The 15,301-nt window shown below is 39.5% G+C and overlaps 1 protein-coding gene across 1 annotated transcript in view; it reads left to right on the forward strand.

Annotated features, from left to right (window-relative positions):
- DNAH11 (dynein axonemal heavy chain 11) overlaps positions 1–15,301 on the forward strand; it is a 314,532-nt gene that overhangs the window by 232,675 nt on the left and 66,556 nt on the right. Inside the window, exons 64-65 of the mRNA XM_072764523.1 lie at positions 9,762–9,997; positions 11,209–11,331. Of these exons, the coding sequence (XP_072620624.1) occupies positions 9,762–9,997; positions 11,209–11,331 (359 nt within the window). The remainder of the gene's footprint in view (positions 1–9,761; positions 9,998–11,208; positions 11,332–15,301) is intronic.

Below are 15,301 nucleotides of genomic sequence, written 5' to 3' on the forward strand. Positions count from 1 at the left end.
CTGAGGATTCAAATGGTTGTAAGTTAATCAGTCAATGAGTCACTTTGATTTCCATGATTTTTAAAATCTTTAAATCAAGCATGTCATTTGTTACTGATCTGTTGACATATGTAAAGTGACATTGGAAGGAACCCTTTTATATAGCAAGTATACTTGCAAAAGTGTATCTGTGGCCCAGACCCTGGCATCTTCACCCCAGTGTCTGAAAGATGTCTCACATATAGCACATCCAGACTGAAATCCCAACCTTCTCCCTCAAAAGCTCTTCTGCCCAAGTATTCCCAACTTGTTTAACAATGGCTCAATTGGGCCAAAAATGTTGGAGTCATCTTGATGTGACTTTCCCTTTGGCACTCATATGCAGTGAGTTTAGGAAATTCTGTAGGCTACACCTTCAAAATATATTCAGAATCTGATCAGTTTTCACCACCTTCACTGCTTCCATCATGGGCCAAGCCATCATCCCTCTCTTGAATGACTGTAAAAACCTCCTAACTGGCTTTCCTGTTGCTGCATTTGTCGCTCTTCCCCATAGTCTGATCTCAGCATATCAGCTAGCATGATCCTTTAAGAGTGCAAGTCAGATAAGGTGAATTTTCTTTGAAAACCCCTGTGATGACTCCCCACTGCAATAAGAGCAAAAGCCAAAAATCATACAGAGTCTTATGAAACCCTCCATGATTTTGCCTCTTACTCTATCTCACTTCCTATTTCACTGCTCTGCTGTAGTCACATAGGCCACCTTTCTTGCATGTACCAGATATGTTCTGACTGCAGACCCTTTGCACTAGCTGCTATCTTTGTCTTAGTGTCTTCTCTCAGGACATAGAAGTATCTCATTCCCATCCATGAAGTTTTTGTTCAAATAACATCTTCAAATCCCTAGATAGGATTGTAACCTCCGTCCTTCAATATGCCTCATCCCACTCCATTTTTTTTCCACCATAACATTTGTTACTTTGTATTTTTTTTTTAAATTTATTATATAAGGGAGAGAGAGAGCACAGAGAGAGAGTGAGACGGAGAAGCAGACTCCCCACAGAGCAGGGAGCCTGACACAGGGCTCGATCCCAGGACCCCAAGATCATGACCCGAACTAAAGACAGACACTTACCTGACTGAGCCACCCAGTTGCCCGCAACATTTATCATTTTCTGATACATTATTTTATTTATTCATTTGCTGTGGTTAATAGCTTTCCTCTCCCTCAACTACATAGAAGCAAGAATTTTGTATGTTTTGCTAACTGCTCTAGCCTGGAATGGCACCTGGAACATTGTAGATGTTCACTATATCGTTTCATTGAGATGTAAGTTACATACCATATAATTCACCCATTTAAAGTATACATTTCAGGAGTGTTTAGTGTATTCTCAGAGTTGTACAACCATCATCACAGTGAATTCCAGAACATTTTCATCACGCCCAGAATAAACCCCATGTCCATTAGCTCCGGTCACCTGATCCTCTCCAGGCTTAGATATTTGCCAGTCTATTTTATGTCTCTATAGATTTGCATGTTCTGAACACTTTCTATGAATGAACTCATACAGCTTGTGGTGTTTGATGCCTGACTTCTTTTTCTTCGCATGTTTTCCAGGTTTATCCACAATGCATAGCCTGTATCAGGATTTCATTACTTGTTAGGCCTGAGTTATATTCTGTTATATGAATGTACCACATGTTATTTATGCATTCATCAGTTGATGGGCATTTGGGTTGCTTCTACTTTTTGGTTATTATGAAAAACACTGCTGTGAACATTAGAATGATTTGTGTAGAGGTTTTTTTGTGTGGACGTGTTTCGTTTCTCTTTGGTACATATGCAGGAGTAAGATTTTTCTAGGCTGCATGGTCATTCTAAGTTTAATCCTTTGAGGAACTACCAGACTGTCAGTACATATTTTAAAATAAAGGAATATGTGCTTAAATATACATTGCATATCAGTGGGGGAAATCATGGATTTTTCAATGAATGGTGATGGAACAGCTGACCAACCTTTTGGACAAAACTATAGTTAGTGCTTCCTACACAGCTTCAAAGTAAACAAAAAGAGTTCCAAGTGATTTAAGTATTAGAATGGTAAATAAGTTTTTTAAAATGTAAAGCTGATATATCATTATAGACTGGAAAATGTAGATGAACATTACATAATTAATAAGCCATATTTGAATTCCCATATTATAAACTAAGAAACAGAGTTTGGATTTTCTCATAAACATCAGGAGTCACTGAAAGATTTTAAGTAGGCCTGTGGTCAGAGTTATACATTTCGACATCTTACACTGGGCACAGAAGAAATAGTGACTTGAAAGGGGACGAGACTATTGTTACTGAGGCCATGTGTTATGATTACCATCTAGAAGACAATGAGCTAAACAAAGTGAATGACAGTGGACGTGGTGAGCAGGGGAGCGATGCCAGAAGAGACATGGAGGAAGAGCTGGTGAAACAAAGTGTCGGATTGCATATTGGAGTGAGGGGGAGATAGGATAGTATGTGCAGGTGCCATTCTCAGAGATTGAAATTGGTTTGGAAAAAGAGCTGAAGGTTTTAGGAAGATGATTGCACAGTGTCTCTGAAGCATTCAAGAGTCGATGACCAGTAGGGAGCTGGGTAAGAGTTATTGGGTGGAGAGTCAGCTTTGGGAGTCATCGATGTGTGTAGGTGATTGTTAGAACTGCACTCGGGAGGTGACATTACATCAGAGGAGCTTTAGAGTAAAGTGAACTGACTTGGTGCTGACATGTAAGTGGGAAGTAGAGAAAGATGAAGAAAGTGTAAAGATTGGAGAACACCTCAGGCATATGGGGTACCATGGGAGACAAGAGTATAAACATGGGAATGGTCAGTGATGCCAAAGCCACAGAGACAAGTGAGGGAAGAATTAAGAACTGAAAATGCCATGACACATGGAAATGTGAAGGTCTTCTGTGACCACGAAGGTGTAACAAGCCAGGAAGCCAGATTGCACTGAGTTACACAGTAAGTGGGAGGTGAGGAAGTAGAAGGAAAAGACAGATGATTCTGGGACGAATTTGCCCATGATAGTAAGGAGGTAAGCAGAGAACCTAGTTAGAGACATGGAGTGTGTGCAGGGTTGGTTCTTCAATGTGAGTGAGATGAGAGCATGGATCTGTTTCCAGAGAAGAAATGGAAAAGGAATTGTGGAGGATGGAAGGGTGAAAAGGGATGAGCCACCAGAAGCTGAGAGGAAATGGGCTCCAGAATAGAGGTCAGTAAAATGACCCTCGGATAGGAGAAGCAAGACTCTTTGAACTCAGGTGGGAGGGAGGAGACAAAGGTGGTCAGAGGCAGAGAAACTGATAGAAAATTGATGCAGCCTCACCTGCTGGTCTTTCTCCTCTTGGGAAGCTAGGAAAATGCAGTAGCATCTGGCCGAAGATGAGCAAATTAGAATCAGGAGAGCATGTGTGAGGAGAGTGGTAAAAACATCAAAAATGCCCATTGAGGGAAATAGGAAAATAGATGTTAATTGTTGCCAAGCAGCTTTAAGAAACCAAGGATGAACTTGAAAAAGATAAATTTGTAGTCATAGTAATAAGGTCTTCATCCGTAATAGAGTGTGAGAGCAAAAAAAAAAAGGAGGGGAGGTGCGTTCCTGGATGGTGTGGTACAGTTGGTTCTTGATTCAGCTCAAGTCATGATCTCAAGGGTGTGAGATCGATCCCCATTTTGGGCTCTGTGCTGAGCATAGAGTCTGCTTGAGATTCTCTCTCCCTCTTCCTCTGCCCCTCCTGCTCTTGCTCACTCACTCTCTCTCTGTGTGTCTAATATAAATACATAAATGTTGTTTTCTTTTTTAAGTGGAAAAGCAAAAAGGGAGGACCAGAAGATGACAGCCAGGTCAGATAAGCCAGAAGGAAACAAAGGCAGAGAAGGTCATGGGACAGGCAGAGGAACAGCTAAGGAATGGAAGATGCTAATTAAGCTAGATAGAGATGCAAGTGGAGCCAGAAATTTGTGGTTAAAAATATCGTAAAGTTTTTCAAAAAATTAAAAACAGAATTACCAAATGATTCAGCAATTCCATTTGTGGGTATACACCCAAAAGTAGTAAAAGCCGAGACTCGAGTACTTGTATATTTGTTCATAGCAGCATGATTCACTGTAGCCAAAAGGTGGAAGCGATCCAAGTAGCCCTCAGTAGATGAACGATAAACCAAATGTGGCATATACATATAATGGAATATTATTCAGTGTTAGAGAGGAGGGAACTCCTCTCACATGCTACAACATGGATGAACCTTGTAGACGTTATGCTAAGTGAAATAAGCCAGTCATAAAAGGACAAAGATCGTGTGATTCTACTTCTGTGAGGTACCTAAAGTGGTCAGATTCATAGAAAGTACAGTGGTAGTTGCCAGGAGCTGCAGGAAGAGGGGGTTGGGGAATTCTTGCTTAATGGGTATGGAGTTTCAAGTTGGGAAGATAAAAAACTTGAGATGGATGGTGGTAATGGTTGTATGACAGTGTGAATGTACTTAATGCCACTGAACTGGATGCAGAAAAATGGACCAAATGGCAAAATTTAATAATATATAATATATATAAATATATAAAAATATATTTTATATATATTTTTATATATTTATATATCCAATGGTGTGTATATATATATATATATATATATATATATCCATAATAAAAAAATACATGGTAGGTAAGAGACTAGATATCTCACTACTGTTGGTTATAGTAAATATTATATTTAAAGGTGAGAGGTATAGACAATCATGTTTAAAGAAGTGGGTATTAAGTGTTTAGATTTCAATAAAATGATTTCAGATTATTACAAGGTCTGAGACAGCATTTGTCATCTAAGGAAAGAGATATTATAACCCCTTATCAAAAACATGTCACCATCATTGGGAGTGGGGGGCTGTAGGGGAACCCAGAGATGGTGATGTTGTGTCATCTTCCCAGGTGGTTCTGTTACTTTACTCTCCCTCTGCTTTTTCTCCCAGAATGCTGGAGTGGAAAGGAAATGCAGAGCTTTGGCATGAAGGATGTCAAAGCCTGAAATTAGATTCGTTATCGATGTGGGCACCGACATTGCCACAGATGGATAGCAAAACTTAGAAAGGCGAGAAGGACCAATAGCTATGTCCTTAATAATGAAGATGAGGAGACATATAGCGGATTGTATAACTGGACTCCATGAGCCTCAAAAGTGGCTTTTTTTTAATTGAAAAATGGAAGACCAGTGGTCTTGGAATGATCTGTAGGGAAGTAAGAAAAATGACAGTTCTTTCCCATGCACATTTTGAGTATTGAGAGTATTAAGGAAACTGTCTACTTGAGAAAACCTCAAGTGAAGTGAGACCCAAGGAAACTTGTGCTTGCACCCCAGCCTCATGTTGAGATCACGTAGGAGGGAACTTTTAAAATATATTCATGTTAGTTGAAGTCAAGTCATTAGTGATGGGAGGCTACATGTTGGCAGTGTTTGAAAGCCCTCGTACATTCCAGTATGCAGCATAGGGTTAAGAATTACTGCCCTTGGTGAGAACTGGAATTTTGGTGAAGATGAGCAGCTAGTGGGAGCAAGGCAATTTGGTCCACATAGGACCAGATGCTAAAGGGCATGTGGGAAGAAGCGTTGTCAGAATGTGCGGTCTCGGGGGCGTGAGTCTGGAAGATGGATGGAGAAGAAACAGCAGCATAGCAGTGTGGCCTTGAGGGTCCAAATTACACTGTTACTCAAAATTGTTTCCATCCAAAGAGTAGCTCAGAGGGTGGTGACCAAACAAGACAGAGGTAGTGGGCATACAGGGCCTGTACGTCCAAGGAAAGTGGTATCCCAAGTTGTTTCATCCAGAGTTGTTGTCCTCTGGGCACACAAACGGGGCGTGGACAGGTTCATGGAGGGGTTTACACTCTGCTCATCAACCTGACCTAGCAGCTCCTAGACAGAACAAAACATGGAGCTATTAGTGCTGTTAGCCTTTCTAAGCCTCAGCATCCTACACGAAAACAGAGATCTCTGCTTTGGAGAACTATAAGTTACATGAGATATTGAAAAGAGGGAATGTAGATGAATAAATTTTGTAAACACTTAAAGCCTTCTAAATATTAGTAGCTTTGTCACCATCCTGTGAGGAGAAATGTGGGGCTTTTTTGTTTTGTTTTTTTTTAATTCAGCAACTTCGCATTTCGTCTTTTTATTCTGATTTCAGTATAATTAATATGCAGTGTTACATTAGTTTGAGGTGTATGGGGTACAGCACTTGGGTACATTATCCAGTGCTCGTCAGGAGTGTAGTCTCTGACCCCATCACCAATTTCACCCATCCCTCCGATTCTGTCAGGTAACCAGCAGTCTGTTCACTGTATTGAAGAGTCTCTTTTTTTGGTTTGTCTCTTTTTTCCTGTGTTCATTTGTTTCTTAAATTCCACATGGAGTGAAATCATATGATATTTGTCTTTCTCTCACTGACTTCACTCAGCATTATACTCTCTAACCACAAACCATGTGGTTGCAAATGGCAAGATTTCATTCTTTTTTATGGCTGAATAATATTCTGTTGAATATATCACACATCTTTATGCATTCTTCTATCAATAGACAGTTGGGTTGCTTCCATAATTTGGCTATTCTAAATAATAACTGAAGTAAACATAGGGTGCATATGTCCTTTTGGATTAGTGTTTTCATGTTCTTTGAGTAAACAGCCAGTAATACAAGTCCTGGACCGTATGATGATTCTATTTTTAATTTTTTAAGGAACCTCCCTACTGTTTTCCACAATGGCTGCACCAGTTTGCAATCCCAACAATAGTGTGCTTGGGTTCCTTTGAGATATGCAAGTGTGACCTCATCAGGAAGTTTACTTTTTTCCTTTGGCATATACCACTTGGTCAGCTTCCAGATGATTCTGATACACGTTTGGTGTTAGGATTAGTGTGGGTTAGCTCATGGCATGTACTTCCAGACCTCTCTCTCCAGTAGAAGCTTTCTTTCTGCAGAGGAGAGTTTCTTTTTCCCACCTACCCCTCCCACTCCTCTCCCACACCCCCTTGCCAGCTCATCTCCTAGTAGCATCTGGGTCACACTTAAATTGATGCTACTTAATGAAGCAACTAGATGAAGCCTTACAGACTTGCAAAGCTGACTTGAGACTTAAAGCGCTCCCTTTATGCACTGGGTTTCCAGATTTATTTTCCTTTCTGCAGAGTCCTTTGAGGAATTCTGAAGAGAAGAATGAATTAAAAAGAAGATACATGTGAAATGAGGTTTATTTTCCCCTACCTAAACCTAGGTTAAAGTTTATTGTGAAAATAATGACTGTATGGTAAATATCTAAAAAAATATTCTAATGAAGAAAATTTCTTGATGTACTGATGCAACTACCTATTTGAACATAATACTATCAAGAATATATCCTAAAGGGCATCCTGGGTGGCTTAGCAGTTTAGCACTGCCTTCAGCCCAGGGTGTGATCCAGGAGTCCCGGGATCGAGTCCCACATCGGGCTCCCTGCATGGAGCCTGCTTCTCCCTCTGCCTGTGTTTCTACCTCTCTCTCTCTCTGTGTGTGTACCTCTCATTAATAAATAAATAAAATCTTTAAAAAAAGAATATATCCTAAAATTTGTTTCTAAAAATTTAAGTCTCAAAAAAAAAAATTTAAGTCTCAAAGTAGTGCACAGCAATTATGATCTTCTTTAATGTGAGCTACCTGCTTGATTTCCCCTACTAGATTAGACTGACCATGTAAACATGGTAGGGGGTTCTCTTTAATCCCCTGCACTCAACCGTGTGCCCAGTGGGTGCTCAAACAATTCAAACTATCAAATTTGGACACAAAGATCTACATGTATACCATCTCTTATTTCTTTTAGCATCAGAAATTAAAGTTATTTGAAGCCTCCGGTTGTTTCAGGTTGTTTGCATTAAGTAGAAGGGAAGAAGGTAAAGCCACAGATCCCTTGCTAATGGGAGGCTGCTTATTCTAAAAGATACCAATTTTCTTGTGTCTTTAAGAAAGCTGTGTGTCGGGATCCCTGGGTGGCGCAGTGGTTTGGCGCCTGCCTTTGGCCCAGGGCGCGATCCTGGAGACCCAGGATCAAATCCCACATCAGGCTCCCGGTGCATGGAGCCTGCTTCTCCCTCTGCCTATGTCTCTGCCTCTCTCTCTCTCTCTCTCTCTCTCTCTCTTTCTTTCTCTCTGTGACTATCATAAATAAATAGAAATTAAAAAAAAAAAAAAAGAAAGCTGTGTGTCAATAGCAAAGCTTGTTGCTCATATCAATAGGAGATAGAGTTTGATTTATTTCTAAGATAACACCGGGGTCAGAGACAGTAGGAATATTGTGCTACTTTCCCTAGGATGTATTGACATTAATTTGCATCGCAGCTCTACTGTAAGAACTCTTCCGGCATTTTCTTCGCTGAAGATCCATGGCCAACCAACAGGTCTTGACTCCTGCTGCTGCTACACCCCATCCCACCCCATCCCACCGGCCCACTCTAAGTAGGGCTCTTACTGCCCTCTCTTCTGAGGCATGTTTCCATGTTACCCTCTACCCAGCCTCCAGATAGTGTTTACTACATAGGAGGTGCTCCATAAATATTGGTGATTGATGACCAAATGAATAAATTCCTTAATAAATTCCTTTCTATAATCTTAATTATTTTTTGTAAAGTCTACTTTTGTAAAGAATGAGCCTAATTCTTTAAAACTGGTGTCTGGGGCATGTGGGTGGCTCATTCAGTTCTGAGCACACTTATGATTTCAGCTCAGATCATGATCCCAGGGTCGTGAGATCAAGCCCCATGTAGGGTTCTGTGCTGTCAGCAGGGAGTCTGCTACCCTCCCCCTGCCGCTGGCACCCACCTCCCCACCCTCGCCCCATGCTTGCACATAGACGCAATCTTTCCCACCCCCAAATAAATAAGTAAATAAGTATTTTTAAAATAAAATAGGGGGACGCCTGGGTGGCTCAGTGGTTGAGCATCTGCTCAGGATGTGATCCGGAGTTCCAGGATCAAGTCCCACATCAGGCTTCCTGCATGGAGCCTGCTTCTCCCTCCGCCTATATCTCTGCCTCTCTCTCTGTCTCTCATGAATAAATAAATAATATCTTTAATAATTAATTAATTAATTAATTAATTAATTAATTAAAAATAGGTTTCTTCCTCTCTCTTAAAGGAGCTATCTCCTCATTTTGCAATGCTACTTTCCACAGTCACAGGGCAGGTGGTTCCCTCTCAGTGGAGAGGCTCCAATCTCAGCTCCTAGGTACAACCAGTAAGCTGATGGAGTGCCAGCAGACTGAATACATTCCATGGAACCTATCCATGAAAGAGAAGTCATCTCTTCATAGTGTGGGGCCTGTACCACAGGATGAGTTGCCTGGGCAAGATATTGTGTATGGCATTGCTTAATGTGGGGTGATTAGCCCATGGGGCAAGTAGACTTCTGTGGTCCTGTAGTCCTCCCTAGTGTCTCAGTTCCCCCCTCCCTATTGGAGCAGCCATAGATGTAGGGCGAAGTCTCTTTCCCTTGACATCAGATGCAGTAATAAACCAGATGTTGAATACTGCATTTGATAGAATTCAGGGAGGTAAATACTGTGCTGATCGGGGTCAGATTGTATTTCACAGTGGCTTCAGAGCTCCCAAAGAGAATTTGCATGTGTTGTCTTGGTTTTGGTCTCTCATTTTCTAGTCTGTTACAGTGAGTCATTTGCCTCGTGATGCTGGCCATTTATTGCATTCAACTCTGATTTTCAAGGTTTCCATCCCAATAACTGAAGGCCTGGATGTGATTGCTATGTTGACGGATGACGCTACCATTGCCACCTGGAATAACGAAGGGCTCCCCAATGACAGGATGTCCACCGAAAATGCCACCATCCTAACACACTGTGAGCGCTGGCCACTGATGATAGATCCCCAGCAACAGGGAATTAAGTGGATCAAGAATAAGTACGGAACTGACTTGAAAGTCACACATTTGGGCCAGAAAGGGTAAGTGAAATTGGGAGGATTGGCCTTCTGTTTAGCTGCTGTGAAATGGGTCTGATTTTTACAGAGTCCAGGCACTTGCTAGACTGCTCTGCTATTGTGACGTGACAGTATGACATCTCTTGTTTATCTGCTTGCTCATCTTTCATGTAAAACATCTTTGCTGAACGGGCATTTCTATTACATGGCATCCACTTACCTGAAGATGAAATTAGGTTGAAGATGAAATCAAACACTGCACCCGAGTGGAAAAATCAGCCAGTTTCTTAAGACCAAGAATGGAATAGGAGGGACTGTAATCCTTTGGGGCATTTGGCATATGGCAACACAGGAATTGTCAGTGGATTAGAATCCTATTCCTGAATATATATCTCGCCTCTTGTAGAATTTTAGCATGGCTGCAAGTCCCAATGTTGAATGCCTAAAGAGAGTTTCTTAGTCAAGTTTTATATATTGCTTTTGAAAACTGAGTCTACTCCAAGACTTTCTGTCATTAGGTCCTCATGACAATACTGTCTGATAAATAAAGTTGTTGTGTACATAGTTGGTGTTCAGTTAATATTAAATAATTTTATTTTATTTTTTTAATATTAAATAATTTTAGACTTACTGGTATTTGATTTGACCCTTTTATCATCTTTTCACATATAAAACGAAATAAGAAATTTCTGTCATACAGATATATGTACTCCTAGCTTGGATGAATACTGGAGGAATACTGAATACTTGGAGGAAATTATTTTTGAGGGGGAGAGCCTATTTTTGGAGAGGGAGAATGTAGTATAATGATAATTTACCACTTATCATGACCGAAACTAAGGTTTAAAAAAATGAATATTTGACAAAACCACAAGGTATTCAATATATTTTGAATTTTTTTATCAAAAAAGGACTCATTAAATGAATTTCAATTTATGATGTTTGGGTAAGTTGCATTTGTCTGAACCATGGTTACTGTCAAAAGAACTAATTTACACATAGACTTATTCATACTGTTGAATTTCACTTGGAAAATATCACTGTGTAATTCATCTCAAAATCTAATCATGGATTTCTATGTAATCTACTTGAATACTTCATGAAACAGATTTCTCTAAGTCTGTCTCATTAAAAAAAGTCTACATTAAATCAAATATAATTTAATATAAATAATTCTGAACATTTTCCCTGTGCTTATATACATTTTATTATCTCAATTCTGATTGAATTTCAAGGTTTTTGAATGCCATTGAAACTGCTTTGGTCTTTGGAGATGTCATCTTAGTTGAAAATCTGGAGGAAACAATAGACCCAGTCCTTGATCCACTGCTTGGCAGAAACACGATTAAAAAAGGGAAGTAAGTATTGTTGAATTTTTTTTGTGCTGTATATGAATGTGATCAGCAACTTCTGTTAGGTTCAAAATCAGCGCAGTCCATTGGAATCTTCTTGATGATGTCTCTGAGTTTCCATTCCACGGCAGCTCCGTTCCAAGTCAGAAGCAACCTCAACATGACCCAGACTTTCAGACTATTTCTTTGATAGATTTAGATTCATGTTGTCCAGTCCCTGATTGATAAACCAAAAAATCTGTCACAAATCTGAGAGTAGTTGCTCCTTTATCAGTTCATACCAAAGCAGTTTAAGATTTGGCAAGACACCTTTTGTGTGTTTACCTAAACCACCTATCTTTTGTATCATTGTTTATTAAATATTTTTCAATAGGATAATTCAAAGTCCATTCACTGTTTTTGGTTTCACTCCACTTCAACCAAAGTAATGGCATCCACAAAATGAGAGGTTTACTGGACTAGTTCTCTTTTTTCTAATAAGTTTGCACTATGTATATAATATATATATATATTTTTTTTAATTCATTAGTGGACCCTGAAAATCATTCCCATACCAGCAGCAATGCCACCAACTAAGAACTGCTTAGAGCTCTAAGTGATGTTCCAATCAGCTGCCATTCCCCTGGACACCCCACTCTCCAGAACATTCTACTACGGGTGGGGAAGCCATTTCCCAGGGGTTATCATAGCACTTTCTCTCTTTTTTTTTTTCTTTTTTAAGATTTTATTTATTTATTCATGAGAGGCACAGAGAGAGGCAGAGACATAGGCAGAGGGAGAAGCACGCTCCCCGGGAGGAGCCTGATGTGGGACTCAATTCCAGGACCCCAGTATCATACCCTGAGCCGAAGGCAGATGCTCAACCCCTGAGCCATCCAGGAATCCCCATCACAGCACTTTCTATGCATGTGTCAAAGGTCACATTCAGCAAATGTGTCTCTGACCAAGCCTTTGTAGGCTCACAGGGGTTATGGCATTCCATGGGCTCTGTGTGGAACCTACAGTCACTACACTTATTTCACTGGGTTTCCTTCTCTTTGTTGGTGGGCTCTTTTCTTCAAAGAGATACCATTTCAGAATTTCTCCAACACCCTGCTTTGACACCCAGTCTCTGCCTCAAAGTGAACGGTCTCCTTTCTCATCACCAGTTTATTCCTGTCCATTTTAAGTGGAAATAGGTCTACTTAAGGATAACTGATTTGTGTTTTTTAAATGGTCCCTAGCCAACTAGTATTTATTATATGAGTAAATCCATTTATAGTGACTGACAACTTATAATTGTTTAATAAGCCAAAATTTACCCAGCCATGCATTTAGAAAAATCTAATAAGCTACTTGACAAACTGCAACTCTGACATAAATATAATTGTAGCCGTGTCTGATGTGTTAAAAATATAGTGTAAAATCTTGAATGTCACTGAAGTGAAATCTTTGTTATTAAGGTTTTGACTATATTAGGAAGGCCTAAAATGTTTCATCGTGAAATGCACATTCTCTAGCTTTAACTTGGACCTTTAGTAACACAATTTAAGGGTAAGAATTTGGTGATTCTTCCTCTCTTCTCTCTCTCTCTCTATATATATATATGTATATATTTATATCATTTAAATATATTATAAACATGTATAATTTTATATGTTATGTATTTAAATATATAATATAAATAATATATAACAGATATAAACATAAATTTAATTACATATATATGTATATAAAATTTAAAACTTCCAGGGACTAATAAATTTGAGTCATGATGTTTCCTCAGGATAGATATAGTTACATATTATTGTGAATCCCAGAAGTCTTATATTTCAGAAACAAATTATTTTCCTAGAACATCAAAGCTTTATCACAGTCTAGAGCAACTTATTCCAAATTATATTATTTCCGGAATAGGTACTCTCTTTTAGGTTTTATAGAACTGATCATATCGTTCCAACATTTTTTTGTAAAGGCCAAGAGAATTGAAAATAATCCATAAGAATATAACAAATGGTGATTATCACATGCAGTTATTATGTTAATGATCCTGGTTCCTAAACTCTTACATATGGGAACAATGACTTACATGAGTATAAATTCATATCTGTATCTCCAGTTTTTCCTACTTCCCTCTCTCTTGCAGATATTTTTAGTATCTTTTTCCAGAGAATCTGAGTGCTGGTGGAGTCCTTACATACTGTATCAGTCACTGATAAAACTTCTCTGAGCTCTGTTATACCAGGCACAGTACAAGGGCTGCAGATCCTCAGCGTGATAAGATAGAGACCCTGGGTTTCAGGAAGCTATGTTTCCTTTAGGGGAGAGGCAGACCCTGTAAACAATAAAAGAAAGACAGAGCCATTGGTGTGACATTAGAAGTATACGTGGCAGGGATTCATCATTGCCATAGTGGAGACTAAGAAAGGCTTTGTGGAAAAAATTACATTTGATTACCTTAACATTTAATATGAATCTAGAAAGGTGAGTGGGCATTTGTCAGATACACAAGTAGAAGAAGAGAATTTTGGAATGAGAGAAATAAACCAAATATTAAAACGCAAAACAGCCCAACAGCTTTGGGCAGGACTGCAAATAGGATCCACATCAGTGGAGAGTCTTGTGTTGGAAGGGATAAAGGACAGTAAGGCCTGGGGAAGTTGAGACCTGAGAGATTGGCAGGCCCCCCAGAGTGTGGACATCCTTGGGTACCCACAGATGACTTTAAATTTGACCTTTTCCTATTGATTGATAATTCTTTTTCTTTTCCCCAAACATACTAAAGGGGCCCATTCCTATCAGTAACATTAGTTGACAGCAGCAGTGGTTCTTAACCAACAGACTTTTCCTTCCTCGAGTAACAAATCTGGAGTCCCCATATTTTCACTTGAGAACCATGAGCATGTCAGTGGGGAAGCTAGTGAAGACTTTTAGGCACCCTAGGAGTAATGTAATCAGATCTGCGTCTGGAAGGACATGCTGTCGGCATTATGAAGTACTGATGGAAGGGACATGGACCAGGGTCCATGGGGCCAAGATCTAATTACCAAACAATTGCAGTCGTCCAGTTGAGACATGATATGACCCTAAACTAAGGCAGTGATACTAGAGAGAGAGGACCCACGAAAGAATTCTGAAGGAGTTAGTTTCATCAGTTCATGGTCATTAATGGGATGTTGTTAAGGGAAAAAAGGAAGGTTCAAGGGTGATTTACAGTCTTCTGCTAGGTTAAATGATGGTGTGGTTCATGGAGAGATGTGGTACAGCAATAGGAGTAAGTGCAGGAAAAGAAGCAATGAGCTCACTTATTGCATTCAAAGACATTCAAAGATGAAGGTGCTAGAAAGGAAGTCTAAGAAGCCAGTGGAGCTTGATAAGGAGATCTTGGCTGACTATGTAGACTGTTGCATGAAGTCATGTCCTGACATTCTGTATGCTCACTCCTCTCCAGCCCAGAGAGTGGTTAAAATAATCTTTTCCTAATATTGCTTCTATCACTGGCCTGTTGAAGAACCCATTAAGAATTCTCTGTTGCCTGTTACAGTAAATTAAAATGAAGCTCTTCTCTGAAGCCTATGAAATGTTTTACCTATTTGATAACTTACTCCCTTTATTCACACAGATTAATTGCCCCCTCGTATGATATGATGTTTTACTTACATGGTCTTTCTACAAATCCCAAATTCTGCTCCATTCAGGATCCAACTGCCATTTAATTAATTAAATGGGAATTTTGAGTTTCCACTTTCAGGTCTTCCTATGCCGAGTCCATTCTGTACTGGGCCACTGTGACATTTTGCCTTTATCTGTCCCTTGTAAGTGATGTTTTGTTTTTGTTTTTGTTTTCAGCCCTATGTCTGTATTAGATTACAAGTTCTCTATGAATAAGAAACATCTTTGTCTTTTAAAAGATGGTTAACCAAAGTCAAAATAAAACAATAAAAACACAGACTTTCATTTCAGGCAGATTAGATGTGTAAATGCTGAAAAACAACTA

Source organism: Vulpes vulpes, chromosome 7, assembly GCF_048418805.1.
Source record: "Vulpes vulpes isolate BD-2025 chromosome 7, VulVul3, whole genome shotgun sequence".
NCBI lineage: Eukaryota > Metazoa > Chordata > Mammalia > Carnivora > Canidae > Vulpes > Vulpes vulpes.